Consider the following 23478-nt stretch of genomic DNA (forward strand, 5'->3'; position numbering starts at 1 on the left):
TAACACTTGATTGGAAAAAGTTGCGACCATTTTTCAAATTTGCGTCAAAGTAACTTTTTTTTTAACGTATATATTGTAATTAGGTGTGGTGTGTACTTAATTTGCTGTCATCTTTTATTTTTGTCCAACGTAATTTTTGGACAATTTCATTTTTTATAAATTTTACTTATTTTGCCTCTTCAATTTATCACCAACTTACTTATACCAAGTTTTACCCACCTATAAAATACATGTAATTACGTCTGGTGTAATTAATTAGCTACCCTTTTTCATGTTTAATAAACCTAATTTTGTTGCTTTTCTTCAACTTATCACCAACTTAATTATACAAAGTTTTAATTCAAATTAAAAAACAGAAAGTTAGCAAAACTTGTAAAACTTGATTGGAAAGGTTTGCGACAATTTTTCAAATTTGCATCAAAGTAACTTTTTTTTTTTAACATATATATTGTAATTAGGTGTGGTGCACTTAATTTACTGTCATCTTTTATTTTTGTCCAACTTAATTTTTGGACAATTACATTTTTTATAAATTTTACTTAATTTTTTGCCTCTTCAATTTATCACCAACTTACTTATACCAAGTCTTACCAACCTGTAAAATACATCTAATTACGTCTGGTGTAATTAATTAGCTGCTGGGGTTTGGAATTGGGGGTTAAATCACCAAAAATGATTCCCGGGCGCGGTCACCGCTGTTGCTGCCCACTGCTCCCCTCACCTCCCAGGGGGTGATCAAGGGTGATGGCCCTGGGTCAAATGCAGATAATAATTTTGCCACACCTAGTGTGTGTGTGTGACAATCATTGTTACTTTGGTACTTTAACTTTAATCAATTATGTTGTTGAAGGGGAAAAGCTAACGTTTGTAAAATGAATGCTTAAAATGAGAAAAAAACATAAATATTACATGTTATCATGAATCTACCTGTTACTGCATTACGTACCTGTATATACTTACAGTGTGTAGATAAAACGCGTGGATTAAAGTGTTTGGATGTTTTTTAAGGGATTTCTAGGCAGAATAGAGCAGCTCCCTCAGGCTCCATTGCAAGCGGACTTTTGCTCGCATTTATTTACTAGCTAGCGTGCATAAAAAAAGAAAAACACATATGTGGTCTTTTAGGCAAAATAAAAAAGTGCAACTGACCTTTAAACAATTAGGTGCTTGTGGTTCGAATTGTCTCCTTTTTGGTTTTGTTGTGCTTTTGACTGATATTCCGCTGCTTACGTGAATGTACGGCATGTGCTTATTGATATTTATGTAACACAAAGTAATTACCGTAGTGACACAGATGCAACCCAGCTGCCCCAGTACTGGGACCTGCGGTTTTAAGAACGAAGCAGATTCTTTCAAAGCTTTGTTGTACTCGTAAAAAACGGCGTCTTGAATCAAATCAATCACAAGTGAAGCCAAATGCGTAACATCAGCTCTGCAAACCGAGCTCTGCTTTTCCCCAATCAGGGACTTTTTTTTTTTTTTTGAGGGCAAATGAATGACCCTGGAACTAAATTTAGACCCTGCAATCGAACATCAGTCTACTGAAAGTCCCTGTTTCCTGTCAAAATGCTTTTTAGGGGTCTGAGAGCTTGTCAGATGTGGCGTTTTTGTACTCTTGACTCTTAGGTACTTGGAAAAAAAATAGGCTTCCAACCCGCATGCCTCACTTCTGACAGTGTAGAGGTCAGCATCCTTAAAGATGATGTGTCAAGGGCAAAGAAAAACCCCGCCCTCTCATCTCCTGTGTCATCATCGTCATCATCCTGCCTCCCCCCTGCTGTGCTGTGAACCTGCTTTTCCCCAAGCTGGAGGAGAAACCAGGAGGGAAATATCACTATGCCTCCCCCTGCATTGTATACACTGCTGATGACAGGAAATAGCAGCCGCCTGGCGTCAGAGTGGGAAGCCTATATGCTCGGACACGTACAGTGCATCCACATTTTGTTATGTTACAGTCATTTTTGTCAACAATACCCCGTAATGACAATGTGATTTTGCAAAGGTATTAGAAATAAAAAACTTTTTAAAAAAAATCATATGTACGTAAGTATTCAGATTCTTTGCTCAATACTTTGATTATGCACCTTTGGCAGCAATTACAGCCTCAAGTCTTTTTGTATCCGATGCCACAGTCTTGGCACACTGACACTATATTGCCAAAAGTATTTGGCCACCTGCCTTGACTCACATATGAACTTGAAGTGCCATCCCATTCCTAACCCACAGGGTTCACTATGATGTCGGTCCACTTTTTGCAGCTATTACAGCTTCATCTGTCCACAAGGCTGCGGAGTGTGTTTATAGGAATTTTCGACCATTCTTCCTAAAGTGCATTGGTGAGGTCACACACTGATGTTGGTCGAGAAGGCCTGGCTCTCAGTCTCTGTTCTAATTCCTCTCAAAGGTGTTCTACCGTGTTCAGGTCAGGACTCTGTGCAGGCCAGTCAAGTTCATCCACACCAGACTCTGTCATCCATGTCTTTATGGACCTTGCTTTGTGCACTGGTGCACAGTCATGTTGGAAGAGGAAGGGGCCCGCTCCAAACTGTTCCCACAAGGTTGGGAGCATGGAATTGTCCCAAATGTTTTGGTATCCTGGAGCATTCAACGTTCCTTTCACTGGAACTAAGGGGCCAAAACCAACTCCTGGAGAAAAAAAACCCCACGCCATAATTCCTCCTCCACCAAATGTCACACTCGGCACAATGCCGTCCGAAATGTACCGTTCTCCTGGCAATATCCAAACCCAGACTGGTCCATCAGATTGCCAGATGGGAAAGTGTGATTCATCACTCCAGAGAAGGAGTCTCCACTGCTCTAGAGTCCAGTGGTGACATGCTTTACACCACTGCATCCCACGCTTTGCATTGGACTTGGTGTTGTATGGCTGAGATGCAGCTGCTGGGCCATGGAAACCCATTCCAAGAAGCTCTCTGCGTACTGTACGTGGGCTAATTGGAAGGTCACATGACGTTTGGAGCTCTGTAGCAACTGACTGTGCAGAAAGTCAGCGACCTCTTTGCACTATGCGCTTCAGCATCCGCTGACCCTTCTCTGTCAGTTTGCGTGGCCTACCACTTGGTGGCTGAGTTGCTGTTGTTCCCAAACTCTTCCATGTTCTTATAACAAAGCCGACAGTTGACTTTGGAATATTTAGGAGCGAGGAAATTTCACGACTGGATTTGTTGCACAGGTGTCATCCTATTACAGTTCCACGCTGGAAATTACTGAGCTCCTGAGAGCGGCCCATTCTTTCACAAATGTTTGTAGAAACAATCTCCATGCCTAAGTGGTTGATTGTATACACCTGTGGCCGGGCCAAGTGATTAGGACACCTAATTCTGATCATTTGGATGGGTGACCAAATATTTTTGGCAATATATTGTATTCTAGTACGGAAAAAAAGCATGTTCTTCAAGGTCCCACCGCACTATTTGAGAAGGACTGGTCTACATCAATTCAAGTACTTTTTAAAGCAGCATCAATTCGCAATGCAATGAAAAAAAGCACACTAACAAATGTGAAGCGCGTGCGCACAGAGACTAGCATTAGGCACCAATGCGATGGTATGAGATTAGACATTCAATCTAATAGATAGCTAACATGTTGAGAATTAATCAATGATACAATTCTAAACATTGAGTCTGTTAGAGTGCTAAAACTGCCAGGATTTAATCAATAAAATAATAAAGCAGCTTTTTAAACATAATCTCAAAATGCTTCTTTTCTTTTTGAGGAAGTTGGATTTGTTTTTTTGTTTAACAGTTGTTTTTTTAAATACATAAACAAGGTTAATATTTGTTTTTTTAGCACTTTGCCTTTCGTTTCTTTTAAATGGGCAACATTTTAATAGTCGTTTAGGTTTTTGTAACAGCTGAATGAGCAGCACAGTTACAGTAGAAATAAATATTTATGAATGAATTAGTCATCTTTGTTGTTAGTACGCACATGCTTTAAACAACTTAAGTTGCATTTTAAAGTCGACGGAAAAAATTAGAGCCAATAATTATGTGCACGTTTTATAATCCGACGAGTCGACTAATCGTTAAGATAGTCGTTGACTATCAAAATAGTCGTTCCTGGATGCACTGTCACCTGGATGTGACATGGAAGTGGACATGTGGAGATGTAGCTATAGGTCCCGTGGAAATAGTGTGGATTGATCTGTTGAGATTGACTAGCAACCAGACTCCAGCTCAACCCTAGAACACGAATGGATGACGGGCATGGAAGATTACTTCAGTGACAGCCGGCAGAGCTGCGGACGAACCACCTTGAGTAAACTGTTTCCATTATGCGGATAAATGTTTATGAGTTGTTCGGCTAATTTTATAAACATCTGGTGCAAGGGAGAGACCGCTCCCTTGTGCTGGAAAGGGGCCCGGTACTGATCTAGGGAACCACCTGTGTTCTGTAGGCTAGACCCCCGCTATTATTCAGTGGCAGGTTATTTGGCATTCGACAAGGTTTAAACGCGTGAACAACAATCAAACAATGGAAGGAGTGCGATGAATTATGTATGATCCTAATCCTCCGCTGACGGGGTTCCGTGTTGTGTGGAGTTGTGATTTTCAAACCTTCCATTCATCGTGAGCCCGCTGCCAACACGACAGTTTGAAACCACTCGAGAGGCACGGCAATAGCTCGGTGATGGAAACATGCTGCCTAAAATGCACAGTCTCTGCAGCATCCCTGCGGGGGAGTCATTATGGCAAGGCACCAACTAAATCCCACTACAGCAGTCACGTCCTCCACTCGTTACCGGCATCTTCACCGGAGGCCCCCGACAACAACACTAAGAACACGGCTGCATGGTTCGGGGAACTTGAGCTAGGACTTGATTGGGCGGCTTCTGTGACGCGTCCACCCGGAGAACCAGAGTCCAAAAATGTATGAATATTTTCAGTTCAGTTTCAGTTTATTTCGAACATGCATACGATACAATGTAATGCATCACACAATTCCAGTTGTTTCATTACAGCACGTCCGAAAAGGAGTATGAAGAAGCAGAGCTTATTTAATCCTACCCCTTTTCATGCCATAGCAATTTTATCCAATTTCCTTGTTCTCTGTAACAGAACAGTGAACAAATAAATAATATACCATAGTAAGCAAACAAATATTAAATACATCAATAATATTTGTCTCAATAAAAAGAAAAAGAAAAAAAGGGTTCAAGATGTGTAAAACATGGTAAAACATGAGGGAAAAAAAAAAAATGTTTTGTTGTAATATAGTTTCTGTAGGAGGACAAACATGACACAAACCTTCCTGATTGTTAGAAATCCCACTGTTTAGTATTTATTTATGCTTCACTGATGAAAGTATTTGGCGAGCGTGAGCCCTACTAATTACGACGGCCTTTGAACTCACCGTAGTTCAGTTTGTTTACATGTATAACGTTCTCCGACGTGTTTTATGCCACTCCTTCTTTGTCTTATTTTGTCCACCAAACGTTTTATGCTGTCTGTGAATGCACAAAGCAGAGCTTTGTTGATGTTATTGACTTGTGTGAGGTGCTAATCAGGCATATTTGGTCAGTGCATGACTGCAAAATAATCAATTTCATTACAAGAATCTAATCGTTATGCCTCGTTTGTAGGTATATTTGAGCTCATTTAATTTCCTTATGTCCTCCATCCATCCATCCATCCATTTTCTACCGCTTATTCCCTTCGGGGTCGCGGGGGGTGCTGGAGCCTATCTCAGCTACAATCAGGCGGAAGGCGGGGCACACCCTGGACAAGTTGCCACCTCATCGCAGGGCCGAGTCCAGTCCATAGTGGATCTAACATAATATTGTGAGAGTCCAGTCCATAGTGGATCTAACATAATAGTGAAAGTCCAGTCCATAGTTGGGCCAGCAGGAGACCATCTCGAGCGGAGACAGGTCAGCAGCGCAGAGATGTCCCCAACCGATGCCCTCTGTGTATTTAATTTATATTTGCATGTCTCATGACACATTAGCTGTATAGTTTGTGTGCCATGTTGTTCCAGACCACAGCAAATGCTTGCCAAAGATTGTAATAAATCACCTACAAGAAGACGGCCTGCCATTACCTTTAACTTGGACACACACACATCTATACCTTTGGCCATTTTAAGCCAGTAATTTCCAGGAGTTATCTCACCCTCTGACAAGCCTCCATTTTACTCATGTTTTCCAATGTTGTAAAATAGCCTCTAGACAGATTTGTTTTTTGTATTTTTGGTCCAATATGGCTGTTTCAACATTTTGGGTTGCTGACCCCTGCCTTAAAGAGTGGACTTCTAGTATCTTCTTAGTGCTGCTTCTCCATCAGCAGCTTCTTCATATTTTCATGGATAAATGTCCGAATGCAGCTGAGATAGGCGCCAGCACCCCCCGTGACCCCAAAGGGACCCCCCGATGGAAATGTCCATCGATGTTATTTTTATGTATTTGGCTGGCATTAGCTCTCTCATGTTTTTGATGATTCCTTCTTCTCAGCACTGTCCTTCACTCTCTCTTTAACCCTTCCAATAGTTTGAAAACTAAGTTATGTCGATCTTAAGTTATAAGCTAATGCTAGTGAGTAAGACCGGATGTGTTGGTCTGATCTTACTTGGTTGTCTGTGACATTCGCTAAGCCAAATAATGGTGGGGATGCTTGTAACTCTTATCTTAAAACACTCTTAAAGAGGCTGTTGCAACTATACAAACGTCAATTGTATAATGCCCATTCATTGTCAATGGGGAGAAAATTCCAGGAAAGGCGGAAATTTTGGAAAAGGGAAAACATGTTTTGCGTTCAATATATCGGAAGAGTAGTGTGAGTCGGAATCAGGTTTAAAAATGGCGCAAAATTTTGAGAATTTAGGGCATTGTAGAACTATGAATACGTCCATTCATTTGAATGGAAGTTTCCTGGAATTTCTGGAAAACCGGCAATTTTTGAAAATATTGATACTCGCATTGTTGTCCTATATAAAATGAATGGGTTGGTGAGGGAATTTTTTTAATCAGTTGAAAAATGTTGACGTAGTAACAGTTTGAATTGAGAATTGGTATTTTGCAATTCCTGGAATTTGGGGAAAACCAATAATTTGTACGAGCCATTGTTGAATGTTTTGAAAGTAGAATGGTCAGAAACATTTGAAAAATGTGGACTGTCAAAACTTTCCAGGAAGAGGTGGGAATAGGACTTAGGATAATTTTGTGAATTCCTGGAATTCTTTGGAACTTGGAAAATGGTAGTTTAATTGTCAAAGGTGAGTGAAGTGTGTGGATGGTGGAACGGTTCGAATCGGTTGAAAAATGTGGGGTATGGAGAGTTTTGTAAATTGCCCATTCATTTTTAATATGGGGAAATTCTTGGTAATTCCAGGTAATCAGGGAATTTTCGGACACAAGAAACATGCTGGCTTGAATGTCCAGGGTGAGTGGAGTGTGTGGAATGGTAAAACGATTCAAATTGGATGAGAAATGTGGGCTATGCAGTCAATTGTATAATGCCCATTCATTGTCAATGGGGAAAAAAATTCCAGGAAAACCGGAAATTTTGGGAACACATGTTTTGCGTTCAATATATCGGAAGAGTTGTGTGAGTGGATGGTTGAAAGGTCGGAATTTAGGGCATTGAAGAAATATGAAAGAACCTCCCATTCAAATGAATGGGAGTTTCCTGGAATTTTGGGAAAACCGGCATTTTAAAAAAAATATTGATACTCGCATAATTGTCCTAGATAAAATGAATGGGTTGGTGAGGGAATTTTTGGAATCAGTTGGATAATTTTGACGTTGTAAGAGTTTGAATTGAGAATGGGTATTTTGCAATTCCTGGAATTTGGGGAAAACCAAGAATTTGTGCGAGCCTTTGTTGAATGTTTTGAAGGTAGAATGGTCAGAAACGGTTGAAAAATGTGGACTGTGAAAACTTTCCAGGAAGAGGTGAAAATAGGACTTAGGAAAATTTTTAATTTTGGGGAATTCCTGGAATTCTTTGGAACTTGGAAGAAAGTTTAATTGTTAAAGGTGAGTGAAGTGTGTGGATGGTGGAATGGTTTTAATCAGTTGAGAAATGTGGGGTATGGAGAGTTTTGTAAATTGCCCATTCAATTTTAAGGGGGGGAAATTCCTGGTAATTCAAGGTAATCAGAGAATTTTCGGAACCGAGAAACCGGCTGACTTGAATGTCCAGGGTGAGTTGAGTGTGTGGAATGGTAGAACGGTTCAAATTGGATGAGAAATGTGGGCTACGCAGTCCCATTCATTCATTCAATGGGGAGGAAATTCCAGTGGAATCGAAAATTTTGGGAAAACATGTTTTGCGTTTAATATATCGGAAGAGTAGTGTGAGTGGATGGTTGAAAGGTCGGAATACGGTTTAAAAATGGTGCAACATTTTGAGAATTTAGGGCATTGTAGAGCTATGGAGGAAACTCCCATTCAAATGAATGAGAGTTTCCTGGAATTTCGGGGAAAAACCGGCCAACGGTTTTAATTGAGAATGGGTATTTTCGCAATTCCTGGAATTTGGGGAAAACCAATAATTTGTACGAGCCTTTGTTGAATGTTTTGAAGGTAGAATGGTCAGAAACGGTTGAAAAATGTGGACTGAAAACTTTCCAGGAAGAGGTGAAAATAGGATTCAGGAAAATCTGGAATTTTGGGAATTCCTGGATTTCTTTGGAACTTGGAAAATAGTAGTTTAATTGTCAAAGGTGAGTGTAGTGTGTGGATGGTGGAACGGTTAGAATCGGGTGAGAAATGTGGGCGTTCTGCATGTTTCAATAGGAAAAATGTCCCGGAAAACTGGGAGTTGTGGGTAATCCGGGAAATTAAAAAAAAAAAGTTTTTAGGGAGCTCCCGATTCCCGGTATAGCCGAACGTTTTGATACTTGAATGGTTCCGATCGGAGGAAAACTGTGGGCTGTGGAATAATAATAAATAGATGATCCTTTGGTGTGGAATCTTACATGTGTGAATGCGTACAAACGGTACCAGCACAGTAGAGGTACCAAACAAGACGGTACCTGCTTCTACATGCACGAGTCGTCATAATTCTTCGGCCTTCCAAAGAAGCGTGCACCTGCGTTCCTAAAGAGCACAATATTCACGCTGTGTTAATAAAAGTGTCGGCTCGGATCATGATCAGGAATTGGATCTGCCAGGACTAGTGCTATAAACGTAGAAACACTTAATGTTCAAACAGAGGCTCGTAAATAACCTTTTCACTGCTGCAGAGCAGTGGAAGGGATATCGGGGTGAGATCTGGCTTGAATTAACTTGTACGGGGGTCCTTAAGAGAAGGTTCTGGTGGCCACATGAAGCCTGTTTAGCCAGATCACCATCTTAAGGTTGTGCCCTTCCAGTTTTAAGGGTCTGGACTGCACTACAGTTGAGTTTTGTCTCCCTCCTGGCAAAAAGCAGCTGTGTGATATTTTAAAGGAGACAACCTCCAAGCTCCCAGTGCGCCTTTTTTTATTATTTTAAAGTCACTCTGTCTTTCTTTTTACTTGCCTTTGCTCTTTCTTTCCTCCCTCCACTGCATCTGCTCTCCAGGGACCATCTAAGTGAGTAGATTTATTCTTTCAAAGGTGGTTCTGAATTGCATTACGGCAGCCCGGCGTGCACATATGCCAAAGTCCTCAACGGCACCAGCCAAAGGTTACTCTTATATATCCTTGCCAAATAGGTCTAATAATATGTTCTTCTTTAACTGCCACTCGCTGCATAACAGTTGTGCCATTCACCAAATTCATGTCAGGCCACTCATCTTCCTGACGTCTGCTGGGCACAAATGACCATCCAGTAAAGATTGGCAATCAGTTTGGCCTGGAAGAGTTCTAATCAATGTTTCCAAATCAATGTTGAATATTTAACTCCACTATCCTGTAGAACAGTGTTTTTCAACCTTTTTTGAGCCAAGGCACATTTTTTGCGCTGAAAAAATCCGGAGGCACACCACCAGCAGAAATCATTAAAAAAACTAAATCAGTTGACAGTAAAAAGTCGTCGTCGCAATTGTTGGATATGACTTTAAACCATAACCAACCATGCATCACTATAGCTCTTGTCTCAAAATAGGTGTACTGTCACGATCTGTCACATCACGCCGTGACTTATTTTGACTTTTTGTGTGTTTTCCTGTGTGTAGTGTTTTAGTTGTGGCTTTTTCCCTTTTTTTGGTATTTTCCTGTAGCAGTTTCATATCTTCATTTGAGCGATATTCCCCGCATTTACTTTGTTTTAGCAATCGAGAATATTTCTGTTGTTTTTATCCTTCTTTGTGGGGACATTATTGATTGTAATGTCATGTTCGGATGTACATTGTGGACGTCGTCTTTGCTCCACAGTAAGTCTTTGCTGTCGTCCAGCATTCTGTTTTTTTCCCTTTGTAGCCAGTTCAGTTTTAGTTTTGTTCTGCATTACTTCAATACCTTTTCTTAGGGGCACTCACCTTTTGTTTATTTTTGGTTTAAGCATTAGACACCTTTTTACCTGCACACGGCCTACCGCTGTTTCCGACATCTACAAAGCAATTAGCTACCGGCTGCATCCTACTGATTATGGAAGAGTATTACACGGTTACTCTGCCGAGCTTGAAACAGCACAGACACTCAACAACAATATATCATTTGCAGACAATAATTACTGGTTTGCCAAAAATATTTTTAACCCAAATAGTTGAAATTAGATAATCTCCCATGGCACACCAGATTGTATCTCACTGTGCCGTGGCACAGTGGTTGAAAAACACTGCTGTAGAAAATGTGAGCAAATCAGGGCAATGACCATGAATTTGACTTTAAAGTACATTCAGCACAGCATATACTTGTATGACCCAATCCAAACACCCTTTCCCACTCATGGTGCGGAAAAAAAACCGCAATCAACACGAAAAGTCAACACACATGGTCACGTATAACACAACTTGCATACTGAACTTTGTGAATACTATAAAAACGTCCAAGCGCCATAAAAAAAATTACACCCATTTAGATTTACCAGGTGAAACTTACATATGACATAGGCTCATAATATGATATTTCAAGACTTCCTTTGATGTATCTTGATGATTATGGCTTTCAGCTTATGAAAACCTTCAATTTGAAATTTCAGAACATTTGGGGAACCATGATCATCAACATTACAACAAAGTTTATGTCACACATTAGTTTCACATTTGAAGTTGAATTGCTGAAATTAATTCACTTTTGCACGATATTCAATTTATTTTGAGTCCCACCTGTATTAACTGTTGGTATCATTACAGTCGATAGTCGTATTGATCCACCCACCTTTTTTTAAGAGCTCTCTTAGCGATTAACGTGGCTTCTTGTATTCTCCTATGGAGTGTAGCGTAGCATGTTTATCTAGTCCTCCAGTGATAATAGTACTTTCACTTTGAAGGAACGTTAGTCGCCAGCGAGGACGTGTTTGTTTGCTTGTCGCTGTCAAATTTGCTGGCCCTAGTTAGAATGTGTCATCAACATGGATTATCGCGATATAACGGTAGTATTAAAAGTTGTCATCGGCTAATTTTATATCAGTAAATAACGTATATATCGCACAACGACCATCTAGTATGGCTTTATGTTAGGGGTGTCAAACGTACGGATCCCCCCACAAACAGGTTTTATCCGGCCCGCAGGATGAGTTTGCTAACTATAAAAATGAGCGGAAATTTTTGAATGAAAGAAACTGCTGTTCCAAATGTCTCCACTAGATGTCGCAATAGCAATTCTTTGTATCTTTGTAGATGATGCTACATATGTAAAAAAAAACACCAGTGCACCAGTCGAGTAAAATGAGCAAATACATAAATAACATCTCATACATGTCAATCTCGTTGACATGTATGACTTAAGTGTTATTATGACAATGACAATAAATCAATCAATCAATCAATGTTTATTTATATAGCCCTAAATCACAAGTGTCTCAAAGGGCTGCACAAGCCACAACGACATCCTCGGTACAGAGCCCATATAAGGGCAAGGAAAAACTCACCCCAGTGGGACGTCGATGTGAATGACTATGAGAAACCTTGGAGAGGACCGCATATGTGGGTAACCCCCCCCCCCCCTCTAGGGGAATTGATTGATTGATTGATTGATTGAACATCCTGTAACTTGATTTTGATATTTTTTTAATCTTGATAGATTGAAAATTAACACCTATGAGTTGACTGATGAACATTATCACATCATTTATTCAGAAAGTATAAATAACGACAAATAAAGATAGAATACTATTAACCGCAACATGTAAGTGTAAAAAAAAACCAACAACATTATGATGTGTACATTTTCAGAATGTGCTTGTTCTATATTGGAACAAAGAAAACAATCGGAAGTTGTCTTTATTTCTAAGTTATCGTGCTGTGATTTTACCAGTCCGGCCCACTTGGGAGTTGATTTTTCTCCATGTGGCCCCTGATCTAAAATGAGTTTGACACCCCTGCTTTAGGGCCACCATTGTTAACCTCACTTACTGGTTATAACATTAGGTACCCATGCACCAGATTAAACAATCTACCTTTGCAAAGATCATAATGCTATTTAGGGAGAGTGCACATAGTTTCCACACAGAATTGCAGCTCATTATATTATTTTTTTTGTGTTTAAATTTTGTGCATTTCGGAAAGTTATGGGGATTTCCACATGGGCTAATAAATATCTGAATAGCTTCAATGTGATGACATTTTTTTTCCACTATCCTGTAGAAAACGTGAGCAAATCAGGGCAATGACCATGAATTGAACATTGAAGTACCTTCAGCACAGCATTGACTTGTTTGACCCAATCGAAACACCCTTTCCCACTAGTGGTGAAAAAAAAAAATTTAGGGAGAGTGCACATAGTTGCAATACAGAATTGCAGCTCATTATATTATTTTTTGTGTTCAAATGTTGTGCATTTCTGAAAGTTATGGGCTAAAAATGGTCTGAATAGCTTCAATGTGATGACATTGTTCCTGTCTGGCTTGAGCGGAACCTTTTTTATTACTGTACAGTGCAACAGTGTGATTGTTTTGTTGATTCAACTCTAAACATAAACAACGGCTATTAATGGGGTTGTCTAAGTCTTGGAAGTCTATGAAGTACCGGGTTTCCTACAGAACAATTGATTTGTAGCGGTGTGGGGGTGGAGCAGTGGTCATCTAATTTGCATAGTTGTCCATGCATGTAGTTTTTATTCATGCTCTGGGAGAAAACAAAAATGAGCAAAAAACAAGGAAAGCAAAACAAATATGTTTTCTGTCAGTCCCCGCTGCTCGTTGAGAAGAGCGTTACGTGCTAGTGTCCAAAAGTGGCCAATAAATGAAAGTCGCTAGATTTGCTTTTTTGAAAAATGTTCTAAAGCGGTGGTTCACAAACTTTTTTCACCAAAGTACCACCTCAGAAAACAGTTAGCTCTCCAAGTACCACCATAAGGACCAACATTAAAATACAGTAGCCTTGTCGGCCCAAATATTCATTAAAGACAAGGCAGAAGTTTTATTTAACAAGTGTAGTTAATCATTTTGGCCAGTGTAACATGCCAAAATGATTAATTTGGTAAATAAATTAGGTTTATTAATTTCTTGTTTTTTCGTTTTTTTATATACAATTTTTATATTTTAATGTCCGATTCCTTGACAGTCACACAACACACTGGCAGCCACCCCACAACACCCCTTGTCAAACACGACATAGTCCTTCATAACATTTTGGCCTCTTTTTTTTTTTTTTTTCACTCAAATCTTTCAATCAAGTTCAACAAAAATACCAATTAATTATAATTTGAACCCATAGAAGGCATTTTGATTGAATGATGTCAGAGTTTATTTAGTTGTAGTTTTGCATAACAAGTTATTTTACTGATTTACACCTGTAAATACAGTTTGAACAGTAACACTGTGTTTGAGTAGATTTTAAATTCTATAAAACCTTGTGCTTTATAAGACGGTGCGGCTAATTTGTGGATTTTTCTTTGCTGACGACCATTATAAGAATAGTAAAAAAAAAGGGGGTGGGGCAAATCCATTGAGAATATGTTTTATTGTTTTTGCTATTGTGCCATCTTTTGGACAAGTTTGCTCACTGCAGTGTCCTTCTGTGTAGTGCTTTCAACCGGAAGAAGAGTCCTGCTCATTCTTTTAGCCGTCCATAGCGAATCTACTTGTTTTGTTTGTAAGTTTTACAATATACCTAAAACTGTTTTTACTTACTAAAGCGTCCTGTGTGTGATGTCTGTAGGAGTGTTTTCATGCATATTTGTACACGCTATCATGATGTAATGAAGCTAGCGACGTTAGCATTAGCTAGTGTGCGAACACGTATACAAGTGTCTGTTTGAGTATTATTAACTTACAATGGCATTCTTTTTGTATTGTTTCAGATTCACGAATTCCTCAGTAAATTCGCCAAAACGTCACCGTGGAGTTATTGAGTCTGTTTTGCTGATTGGAGCTAGCAGGTCCATGGCGATGACTTCTGTTTTGTTTGATCAGCCGTTTTACTGCCGTGTTACAGACACCGTTTGGAAACAATTGAGGTATGTAAATAAACATTTACAAAATATTCCTGTATAAATAACTCATATCACAACGTATGTATCTGGACAATGAACGTATATGTTTTTCCTTTAAAATGTTGGGGGGTTTATATCTCGGTGCGCCCTATAGTCCGAATTTTTTTAATAATTATTATCTTAATACAGGGGTGTCCAAACTTTTTCCACTGAGGGCCGCACACGGAAAAATTAAAGCATGCGAGGGCCATTTTTATGTTTTTCATTTTCAAACCATAACAAAATATATGGATTTTGTTTGTTTTTTACTTTTACGGCTCCCGGGGACCATAAAGGGTCTAAGTCATTAAAATGTTAAAAACAAGTCAAATTATTATTATTTTTTATTTATTTAACGCTTACTGTAAATCTCTACAGTATATCAACTTCAGGTTGATATAAAGTAAAAAAAAAATAAAAAAAAAAGGTTGTATGCCTTTTCTGTCAAAGACAACTTAGTTTTTAATAATAAAACTGAAATATGCAGTATTTCCCCCACTGCCCAAAACATTCAGAAAGCAATGTTTGATGTGAAGTACCCCATTGATTTTAATTCATTATTATTTTTGAGTAATCACAGTGAAAAGATAAATAAAATCCCATTAAATATATTTGGGATCCAAAAGGTGCCACGCTCAAAGTGATACATTTGTATTAGTTTTTTATTTAACTTTCAACAGTTACGAGATCAACTTCAGATATATCGGTTGATTTTACGTTTGAACTTTTATTTTGTTTGTTTTTTTGTCAAATAAAGCATTGATGTTTTTGTATGGCAACCACACAACATATATGCAATATTTTCCACATAAAACATTTTAAAGCGAAATATTAGAAATAATAGGTCAATAATTCATTATAACATTGATTTTTTTTTTTTCTTGAGCAATGGCAAAAAAAGAAAAATAAAGATAGACAAAAGGAAAAAAAAACAGCCTGCATGGCAGTTTTGTGTCAACATTGCAACTTTTTCTAGTTAGATTTCTCCTCATTCCACTTGTTTTAATGTTTTTTTTATTTGTGCAATAGCATTTACAGAATGTGTGGCGGGCCGGTAAACAATTAGGTGCGGGCCAGTAATGGCCCCCGGGCCGCACTTTGGACACCCCTGTCTTAATACATCACTTAGATTTGTGCCAAGTGTTTGTTATCATATAGCCAAATAATGTTTTTTTATCATTTATTGTACTGGACTTTATATGACCTGATGCCTAAGTGACATAAGTAGTGCTGAAATAAATTACAAAAAATCTTAATTTCCCTTAATAATCCCATTCTAACATTCCCACAAGACCCCCCAACCCTTCCCATACAAGACTTATTAAGATATTCCTGCACATCTGGAAAAGTTTATCTGCTTTTGTCCTCTCCACATGCTCACCGTAATCACATCCAAAAGGCACAAACACCTTCTTTGCATTAGCCTGCTCAGCATAATGGTTTACAATGGCCAATCAGGCCCGACTAGCCAGTGCTTTTCTGGCCACCTTGGTTACCCAGCGCTGTACTTTGACCCGTGACACTCGGTCGAGCGTTCTGCAGTGCGTATTCCTGCAGCCAGCCACAACAATACATCAAAGTTTTATGCGCAATAATAGCAGCGCTGACAGCTCGCATGATAGCGCCCGCTTTCCAGGCAGCCGATTTCTCGGACAGATAAAAAGGAGCGCTCATCAGGGCTCTCGTGCATGGCGACGAGCTCACCTGCCAGGTTAAACAATCGTGTGTGTGTGTGTGTGTGTGCCAGCTGCCATTGTTTTTGTCCTGGGGGGGGAGAAACGGTAGATGCTCGACTGTGACGGACACAAGCAGGGACTGTTTACGTCTTGAGAGTCAGAGGGAGAAAGAGCGATGGGCCTGGGGGATGAATTATGGATGCCACATGTCTAAAGCTGGAGCCCACTCTTCAGCCAGAGTGCTTTTCAAGGATGGGTTATAGAAGTGCACAGAGAGCATGGCAGGATTGCACAGAGAAGGACATGGCTCTTTTTTTACTGTTCCCATGTTGGATTTTACAAGGTGCCATTAGTCAGTTCACCTGGCAACAGCACTTTGGAAAACCCACAATGGTTGTTTTTGTCTCCAACACCGCTGCTGCCATACGATGCGTGAATATAAGGGTGTTTGTAAAAAATCAACGAAATAAAGAAAAACAATAGCAACATTCAGGGTTCGTATGGGTGCTTAAAAACCTTGAAAATGCTTGGATTTTAATGTTGTGTTTTCAAGGTTTGAAAAATGCTTGAAAACCTTGAAAATGCTTGGATTTCAATGTTGTTTTCAAGGTTTGAAAAATGCTTGAATTTTCGCTGAAGTGCTTGTAAATGCGTGGGAATGTTCATCATATTTCTCGGCAGTCTGACTCAATAGGTTAATTATAAAATGGAAAAAAATCAAAATAAGTTTCCTTAAAAATGAAAGCTACACACTTGATCTGTTGTCTATGCACGAGCCCTTACATTAGGTTGTTGTCATGCCAGAGCCGTTTATACGGCTCTGTGTCGCCCCCAAGGGGACAGTGGTGCGTCGGTCCATCATGCCGGGTGGTTGTCGTTTTAATGAACATTTGATGGAAACTGACAAATACAAACTTTGGATAAAACGTGGACCAAATCCACGTGTAGCCTGCTACAAAGTATGCAATGGGAGAGTCGGCTCTCTCGAGTATGAAAGGTAAGCCACAAAGATTACTAGCCCTACAAGTTAACTAACATCAGCTAAAGTTTTGTTTTCTAACCTTTTGGTACATGCTAGACCTAAACTGTGAGATCAGCGCTAGATTACATGTTAATTACGGACAGTTATTACGAGCTATTAAGGAAAAAAGCGAGCGTTTGTGAATGATAAGTTATAATGTTAAGAACTTCCATCCATCCATATTCTACCGCTTGTCCCTTTTGGGGTCGCGGGGGGAGCTGGAGCGTATCTCAGCTGCATTCGGGCGGAGGGCGGAGTACACCCTGGACAAGTCGCCACCTCATCACAGGGCCAACACAGATAGACAGACAACATTCACACTCACATTCACACACTAGGGACCATTTACTGTTGCCAGTCAACAAATCCCCAGGTGCATGTTTTTGGAGGTGGGAGGAAGCCGGAGTACCTGGAGGGAACCCACGCAGTCACGGGGAGAACATGCAAACTCTACACAGAAAGATCCCGAGCCCGGGATTGAACTCAGGACCTTCGTATTCGTATATTATATCTATATTTAATAGGGGTGTCCCGATACAACATTTTCACTCCCAATACAGAGAATTGAGTATTGACTGATAACGATATCAATTAGATGCTATACCAGCACAAATCATAGAGCATACTTTTATCCTTTTGTGGAGTTTTTGAAGTGGAGTGCGACCCCGAACGGGACAAGCGGTAGAAAATCGATGGATGGTGTTAATTGGTTTTTGGTGACACCCAGTGGTCACAATGGTTCATTAAATTAAGTTCATGACGCAGTAAGTTGAATGATACGGACACATTTGTTACTTTCTAATGACCATCTGTCTTGGAGACCTATATTGACAAATATTGTATTTTAGACTTTCTAATAAGCTTATGTCTTGGAGACTTCTTTATATTAACAAATATTATATTTTAGACTGCAATATCATTCAATTAAGGACATTTATTACAAATGCCTAGCTTATGTGCTATTGTGTGCTTAGCTGTTGTGTAGCTGCTTGCTCCTAGTAGCTTATAGCTTAGCATGTTTACATATTGTAAATGACTGGCTGTCGAGCAATGCACATGTAAACATGCTGCTTGTATCGGAGCTTATACTGTATTGGAGATTGCAGATGCAAGCCAATATCATCCGATACTTGTTTTTTTTGCTGATCCAATGAATCCAATATCAGATCGCAAGACACCTAATATTTACGATGTCTTGCATTTTTCCCACCACCTTCAATTAAATGAATATAAACCAAGTACATGCGTAGATAGGTAGATGAAGCCGCTGGATACTGGCTACTCATGATTATTCAAATGCGGCTACTCCCATTTTGTGGACAACGTCAGGAGGTTGCCAACAGCCACAGCTGTTAATACACACATCTCTGGACTTGGAGCTGATTCGTGACTAGGAATGAGTACCTTATTCTGTACTTTCATAGGTACTGACCAAATTCCATTACCACTGGGTATCGATTCACGTAAAATAAATATTTACACATTTTAATATCTTTCCAGTTGCAGACTCGACATGGCACAAGCACGCGGCGGGCTAACAAGCGTAGTCCTAGCGGATTCACGTCATGTTGTCCATGCCAACAAAGCAAGCATGCTTGAGAAAAAGTGCTCCAAAAAAACGCTCCACTTTTCAAATTGTGCTATCTCGATCTATGGATACGCCATATACTGTACATGCTACTGATTAGCATTAGCGATTTTACATGGAGGTTTCCATCCATCCATCCATTTTCTACCGCTTGTCCCTCTCAACACCTCCAAATTTGGTCATTAAAACCAAAACTAAGATGCATGTTACAATCAAAGGCATGTTATCATATAATATTATTATAATATATTTTTGCATACTTATTTTAGACTTTAAAGCAGGGGTGTCCAAACTACTGCCTGGGGGCCAAATGCGGCCTGCCCACGACCTCAATTTGGCCCACGAGACGCCTTGAGTATAATAAGGAATTTTACCCACAGGGAGATTGCATTAATTTTAATAGTCCGACTATTTTGATGCTGTTATTGTGTCGCCATCTAGTGGACAAAGTGAGAAATTCAGGCCAATGACCTTTAATTATGTAACAGAGTTTGTGTGGCTTTTTCCTATATTATATTACCCATTGCAAACAACCTTCCCTAGTCAAGGTGCAAAAAAATACACATAACAAAAAAAATCCAACCAAAACAAAAATTCAACACACATTGTCACACATATCACAACATGCTCACTGAACTTTGTGGACATTATAAAACATGTCCACGCACCATTAAAAAATTCTAAACTATACCCAATCCATTACTATGCATGATGGGAAAATGCAAAACACACTCCACGCTTATACATGTTTGGCGCATTTTATGTGCTTGATATTTCTGATAGATTACAAAACTTTTAAGGGGGTTATCATGGAAGTAAACAAGGTAAGAGTTGAACTTTCACATACTCTTAATATCCAATTATATTAATCATTAATTATATTTCCATTATATTAATATAATATGTACATTTATATATGTATAGGCTATCTATATATATATATATATATATATATATATATATATATATATATATATATATATATATATATATATATATATATATATATATATATATATATATATATATATATATATATATAAAAATGTGTGTGTGTGTGTATATATATGTATATATATATATATATAAAAAAAAAAAAATATATATATATATATACATACAGTTTACATTAGTTTACATGCAGTTGGCTTTTGGCCCTCGAACAAATCTTTGTAGCCCATTGCGGCCCCCAAGTCAGAAAGTTTGGACACTCTTAAGTATATTGAGGGTATAGTGGCGCGAATAACAAAAAAGCCACAGCAGAAAAACAAAGGACAAAATCATGCAAAGTTGACAAAAATGGTGTTTCAAACTATAGCAGTAGGAAATAGTGACATAATAAAAGCATTAAAATAAAAACTATTAAAAGTTCAGTGACAAAACCAAACAAAAGCATCCGACATTGACTCATTCACAAGTTTAGTTACTTTTTTTTTCCTTTTTTTTTTTTTACATTGTATTACCGTTAATGATAAACATTATGTCCAACAACTATAGTATCCAAAGTATTGATATTTTGATTTGAGAATCGTTTTTAGAGCCGATATTTCTGTATCGATCCGCGCACTACATCGCTACTCGGATGTCATTTTGCCATGTTCAAAATAAACCAAAAGCATCGCCGCCGCGGTCTCTTCGTCCGCCTCATTCCCCAGACGCCCGAGCCCGAGACAGATGCCCCGGCGAGTGGGGGGATGAAACGGCTTCACACCCACTGCCTACATGCAGAGCCTCTTCCGACACCTTCCCGCCACGGCGCATGCTGCTAGTGCCTCCAGCGAGCATCCCATCCCCACACCCATCAGCACCGCCTCGCCTCTCTCTCCTTCCATGGATACTATGGGGGGGTGGGGGGGGTGGGGGAATATAGAGGTACATAAGCCGGAACAAACACTGAGAGGGATAAAGCTCCCCCCGCCCGTCGTCGTCGTCGCCGCCACACGCAGCGGTGCGAAAAACGACACTGGCCGTGATGCTGGGTAATTGCTTCCCATTTTGTGGACCAAAATAGCGCATGTGTGCCTCGGATACACCGCTATGAATCCTGCTGACATGTGGACTCCCATCACATCTCCTATAGATTGTTGCAGTGTGTGTGCATGTGTGTGTGTGTGCTTCCTACCGGCAACTGAGACTTAGGTGATAATCCCAAAGAATGGCTCGGACATTTACACAAGGCCTAAGTGTTGTTTTTTGTTCACACCACGGTGTTACCTGCATCACATCTGCAGGCTCGGCCCCCCCCGCACCCCCCCAAAAAAGGAAGCCATTGACGATGCACTTTACACAAAATGCACAAATGTATCCTCCTGCACGATCAAAGTGGCGTACGCCATGATCGTGGTGCAGGCGCCAGTTGGCGAGATGATGGATATTTCAAGTTGTTGGAGCACTGCAGTGCAGTACCAGGTGCTCCTGTATTCCGCGCATGCTGGGTGAACTCGCCAGCCGCACACGCACGCAACATCAACATTGGTCCCGGCGCGAACAAGCGTGGAAAAAAAGGAGAGGAAGGCGCACGAGTGCCGCCGCTTCTCCTCGGCTCGTACTCACCAGCACTGGCAGAACACAGCAGAGACACCAGGAGCACAATCACCAGCGTCAGGATCTTCACATTCATTTCTGCACTCCCCTCTGGCTCGCCGCTAGTCGCTGGCTGATATACTGTAGTGGTGTGTGTGTGTGGAGATGTGTGTATGTGTGTGTGGGGATGGGAGGGAAGAGAGAGAGAGAGGGTGAGAGAGCAAGAAAGAAGGAGAGTGTTTGCTTTGCTCTCCGAGTGTGTTGTATTTGTGTGACAGCGCCACTCCAAAGGCTGGCTTTTTTTTTTGTGTGTGTGCTGAGCTCTCCCACAGTGTGTGTGTGTGTGTGTGTGTGTGTGTGTGTCCAAAAATGAGCATGCAAGTTGAGTGGAGCTGAGAGTGCTAACTAACAAAGTCCTGCCTGGTCATGTGGCTTATGTATCTTATAGAGTGCCCTCCAGGTCAAGCCACCTCCCCGCCTTGCGAGCGTGCATATGGGCTGGGGGGGGGAATAAATGTGAGGGAGGGGCGGCAGAAGAGGGAGCACGGAGGGTTGTGCTGATATTGTTGGATACTCTTTGAAATAAGTGTCAGGGTTGTGTTTTTTTACGACAAAGGGCAGTGGATTCATGTTCATGGTTTGGTTTTTAGCAAAGTTGCATATGTTGGATCGGTAATACTTTAGTATGGGGAACATATTCACCATTAATTAGTTGCTTATTAAAGTAACAAAGACTTAATTTAGTTATTTGGAAACTAGGGGAACATATAAGGGTTAGGGTTAGAGATGTCCGATAATTTCGGCCTGCCGATAAATGCTTTAAAATGTAATATCGGAAAATTTCGGTATCGTTTTTTTAATTATCGGTATCGTTTTTTTTTTGTTTGTTTGTTTTTTTATTAAATCAACATAAAAAACACAAGGTACACTTACAATTAGTGCATCAACCCACAAAACCTCCCTCCCCCATTTTACACTCGGTTGTTTCTTTCTGTTATTAATATTGTGGTTCCTACATTATATATCAATATATATCAATACAGTCTGCAAGTCCGTAAGCACACATGATTGTGCGTGCTGCTGGTCCACTAATAGTACTAACCTTTAACAGTTAATTTTACTCATTTTCATTAATTACTAGTTTCTATGTAACTGTTTTTATATTGTTTTACTTTCTTTTTTATTCAAGAAAATGTTTTTAATTTATTTATCTTATTTTCTTTTATTAATTTTAAAAAAAAAGGACCTTATCTTCACCATACCTGGTTGTCCAAATTAGGCATAATAATGTGTTAATTCCACGACTGTATACATCGGTATCGGTTGATATCTGTATCGGTAATTAAAGAGTTGGACAATATAGGATATCGGCAAAAAGCCATTATCGGACATCCCTAGTTAGGGTTAGGGTTACTAATAAGCAATAATTATGAGGTTATTGAGGGAAGACTCTTAGTTAATGGCTTACTGGTTGTATAATAAGGCCATGCAGAATAAGGCATTAATAAGTACTTAATGATGACTCATTAAGAGCCAATATGTTACTAATTTGCATGTTAATAAGCAACTAATTAATGGTGAATGTGTGTTACCAAAGTTGCATATGTTGGATCATAGGCGCCGAGCACCCACATGGGATGGATGGCAACTTTCAATCTTTTAAATAATTTTTGAAAAATGAGTCTCGTTGTTGTTAATTTTGTGGCAAGGTTGCTCCGTTTTACGTGATATAAAAGTCACAAATCACATAGTCTATAATTAACAAAGCCTGACCAAGATTTCATTGTGCCCGATAACAAACTAATGACACAATCATCTCGACTATGAACACACTGCACACGAGTGAATGAAGAGCATACCTAGTCAACAGCCATACCTTGACCTGTTTGACCTGCTGCCCTCAGGAAGGCGCTACAGGGTCATCAGGTCTAAGACAAACAGATTCAAGAACAGTTTTTTCCCTAAAGCCATAACCACGATGAACTCTCATAGGCACTGATTTTATAGTTTAGCACCTCTTAGTGTGCAATTTGTACTTTCCACCCACAGTCTGAATGCTTCTGTATATATGTATATAGTATAATATTTAAACAACACATTCAGAACATTCGTTCTCAGGACTGGACTGTGCACCTTACCTCCTTTTGCAATAT

The 23478-nt window shown here is 39.7% G+C and overlaps 1 protein-coding gene across 1 annotated transcript in view; it reads right to left on the bottom strand.

Moving 5' to 3' along the window:
* apln (apelin) overlaps window positions 1-21632 on the bottom strand; it is a 67774-nt gene extending 46142 nt beyond the window's left edge. The window contains exon 1 of the mRNA XM_062039794.1: window positions 21356-21632. Coding sequence (XP_061895778.1) covers window positions 21356-21422 — 67 coding nt within the window. The 5' untranslated portion in view covers window positions 21423-21632. The remainder of the gene's footprint in view (window positions 1-21355) is intronic.
* Between the last annotated feature and the right edge of the window lie 1846 nt (window positions 21633-23478).

This window comes from Entelurus aequoreus, linkage group LG28 (assembly GCF_033978785.1).
Source record: "Entelurus aequoreus isolate RoL-2023_Sb linkage group LG28, RoL_Eaeq_v1.1, whole genome shotgun sequence".
NCBI lineage: Eukaryota > Metazoa > Chordata > Actinopteri > Syngnathiformes > Syngnathidae > Entelurus > Entelurus aequoreus.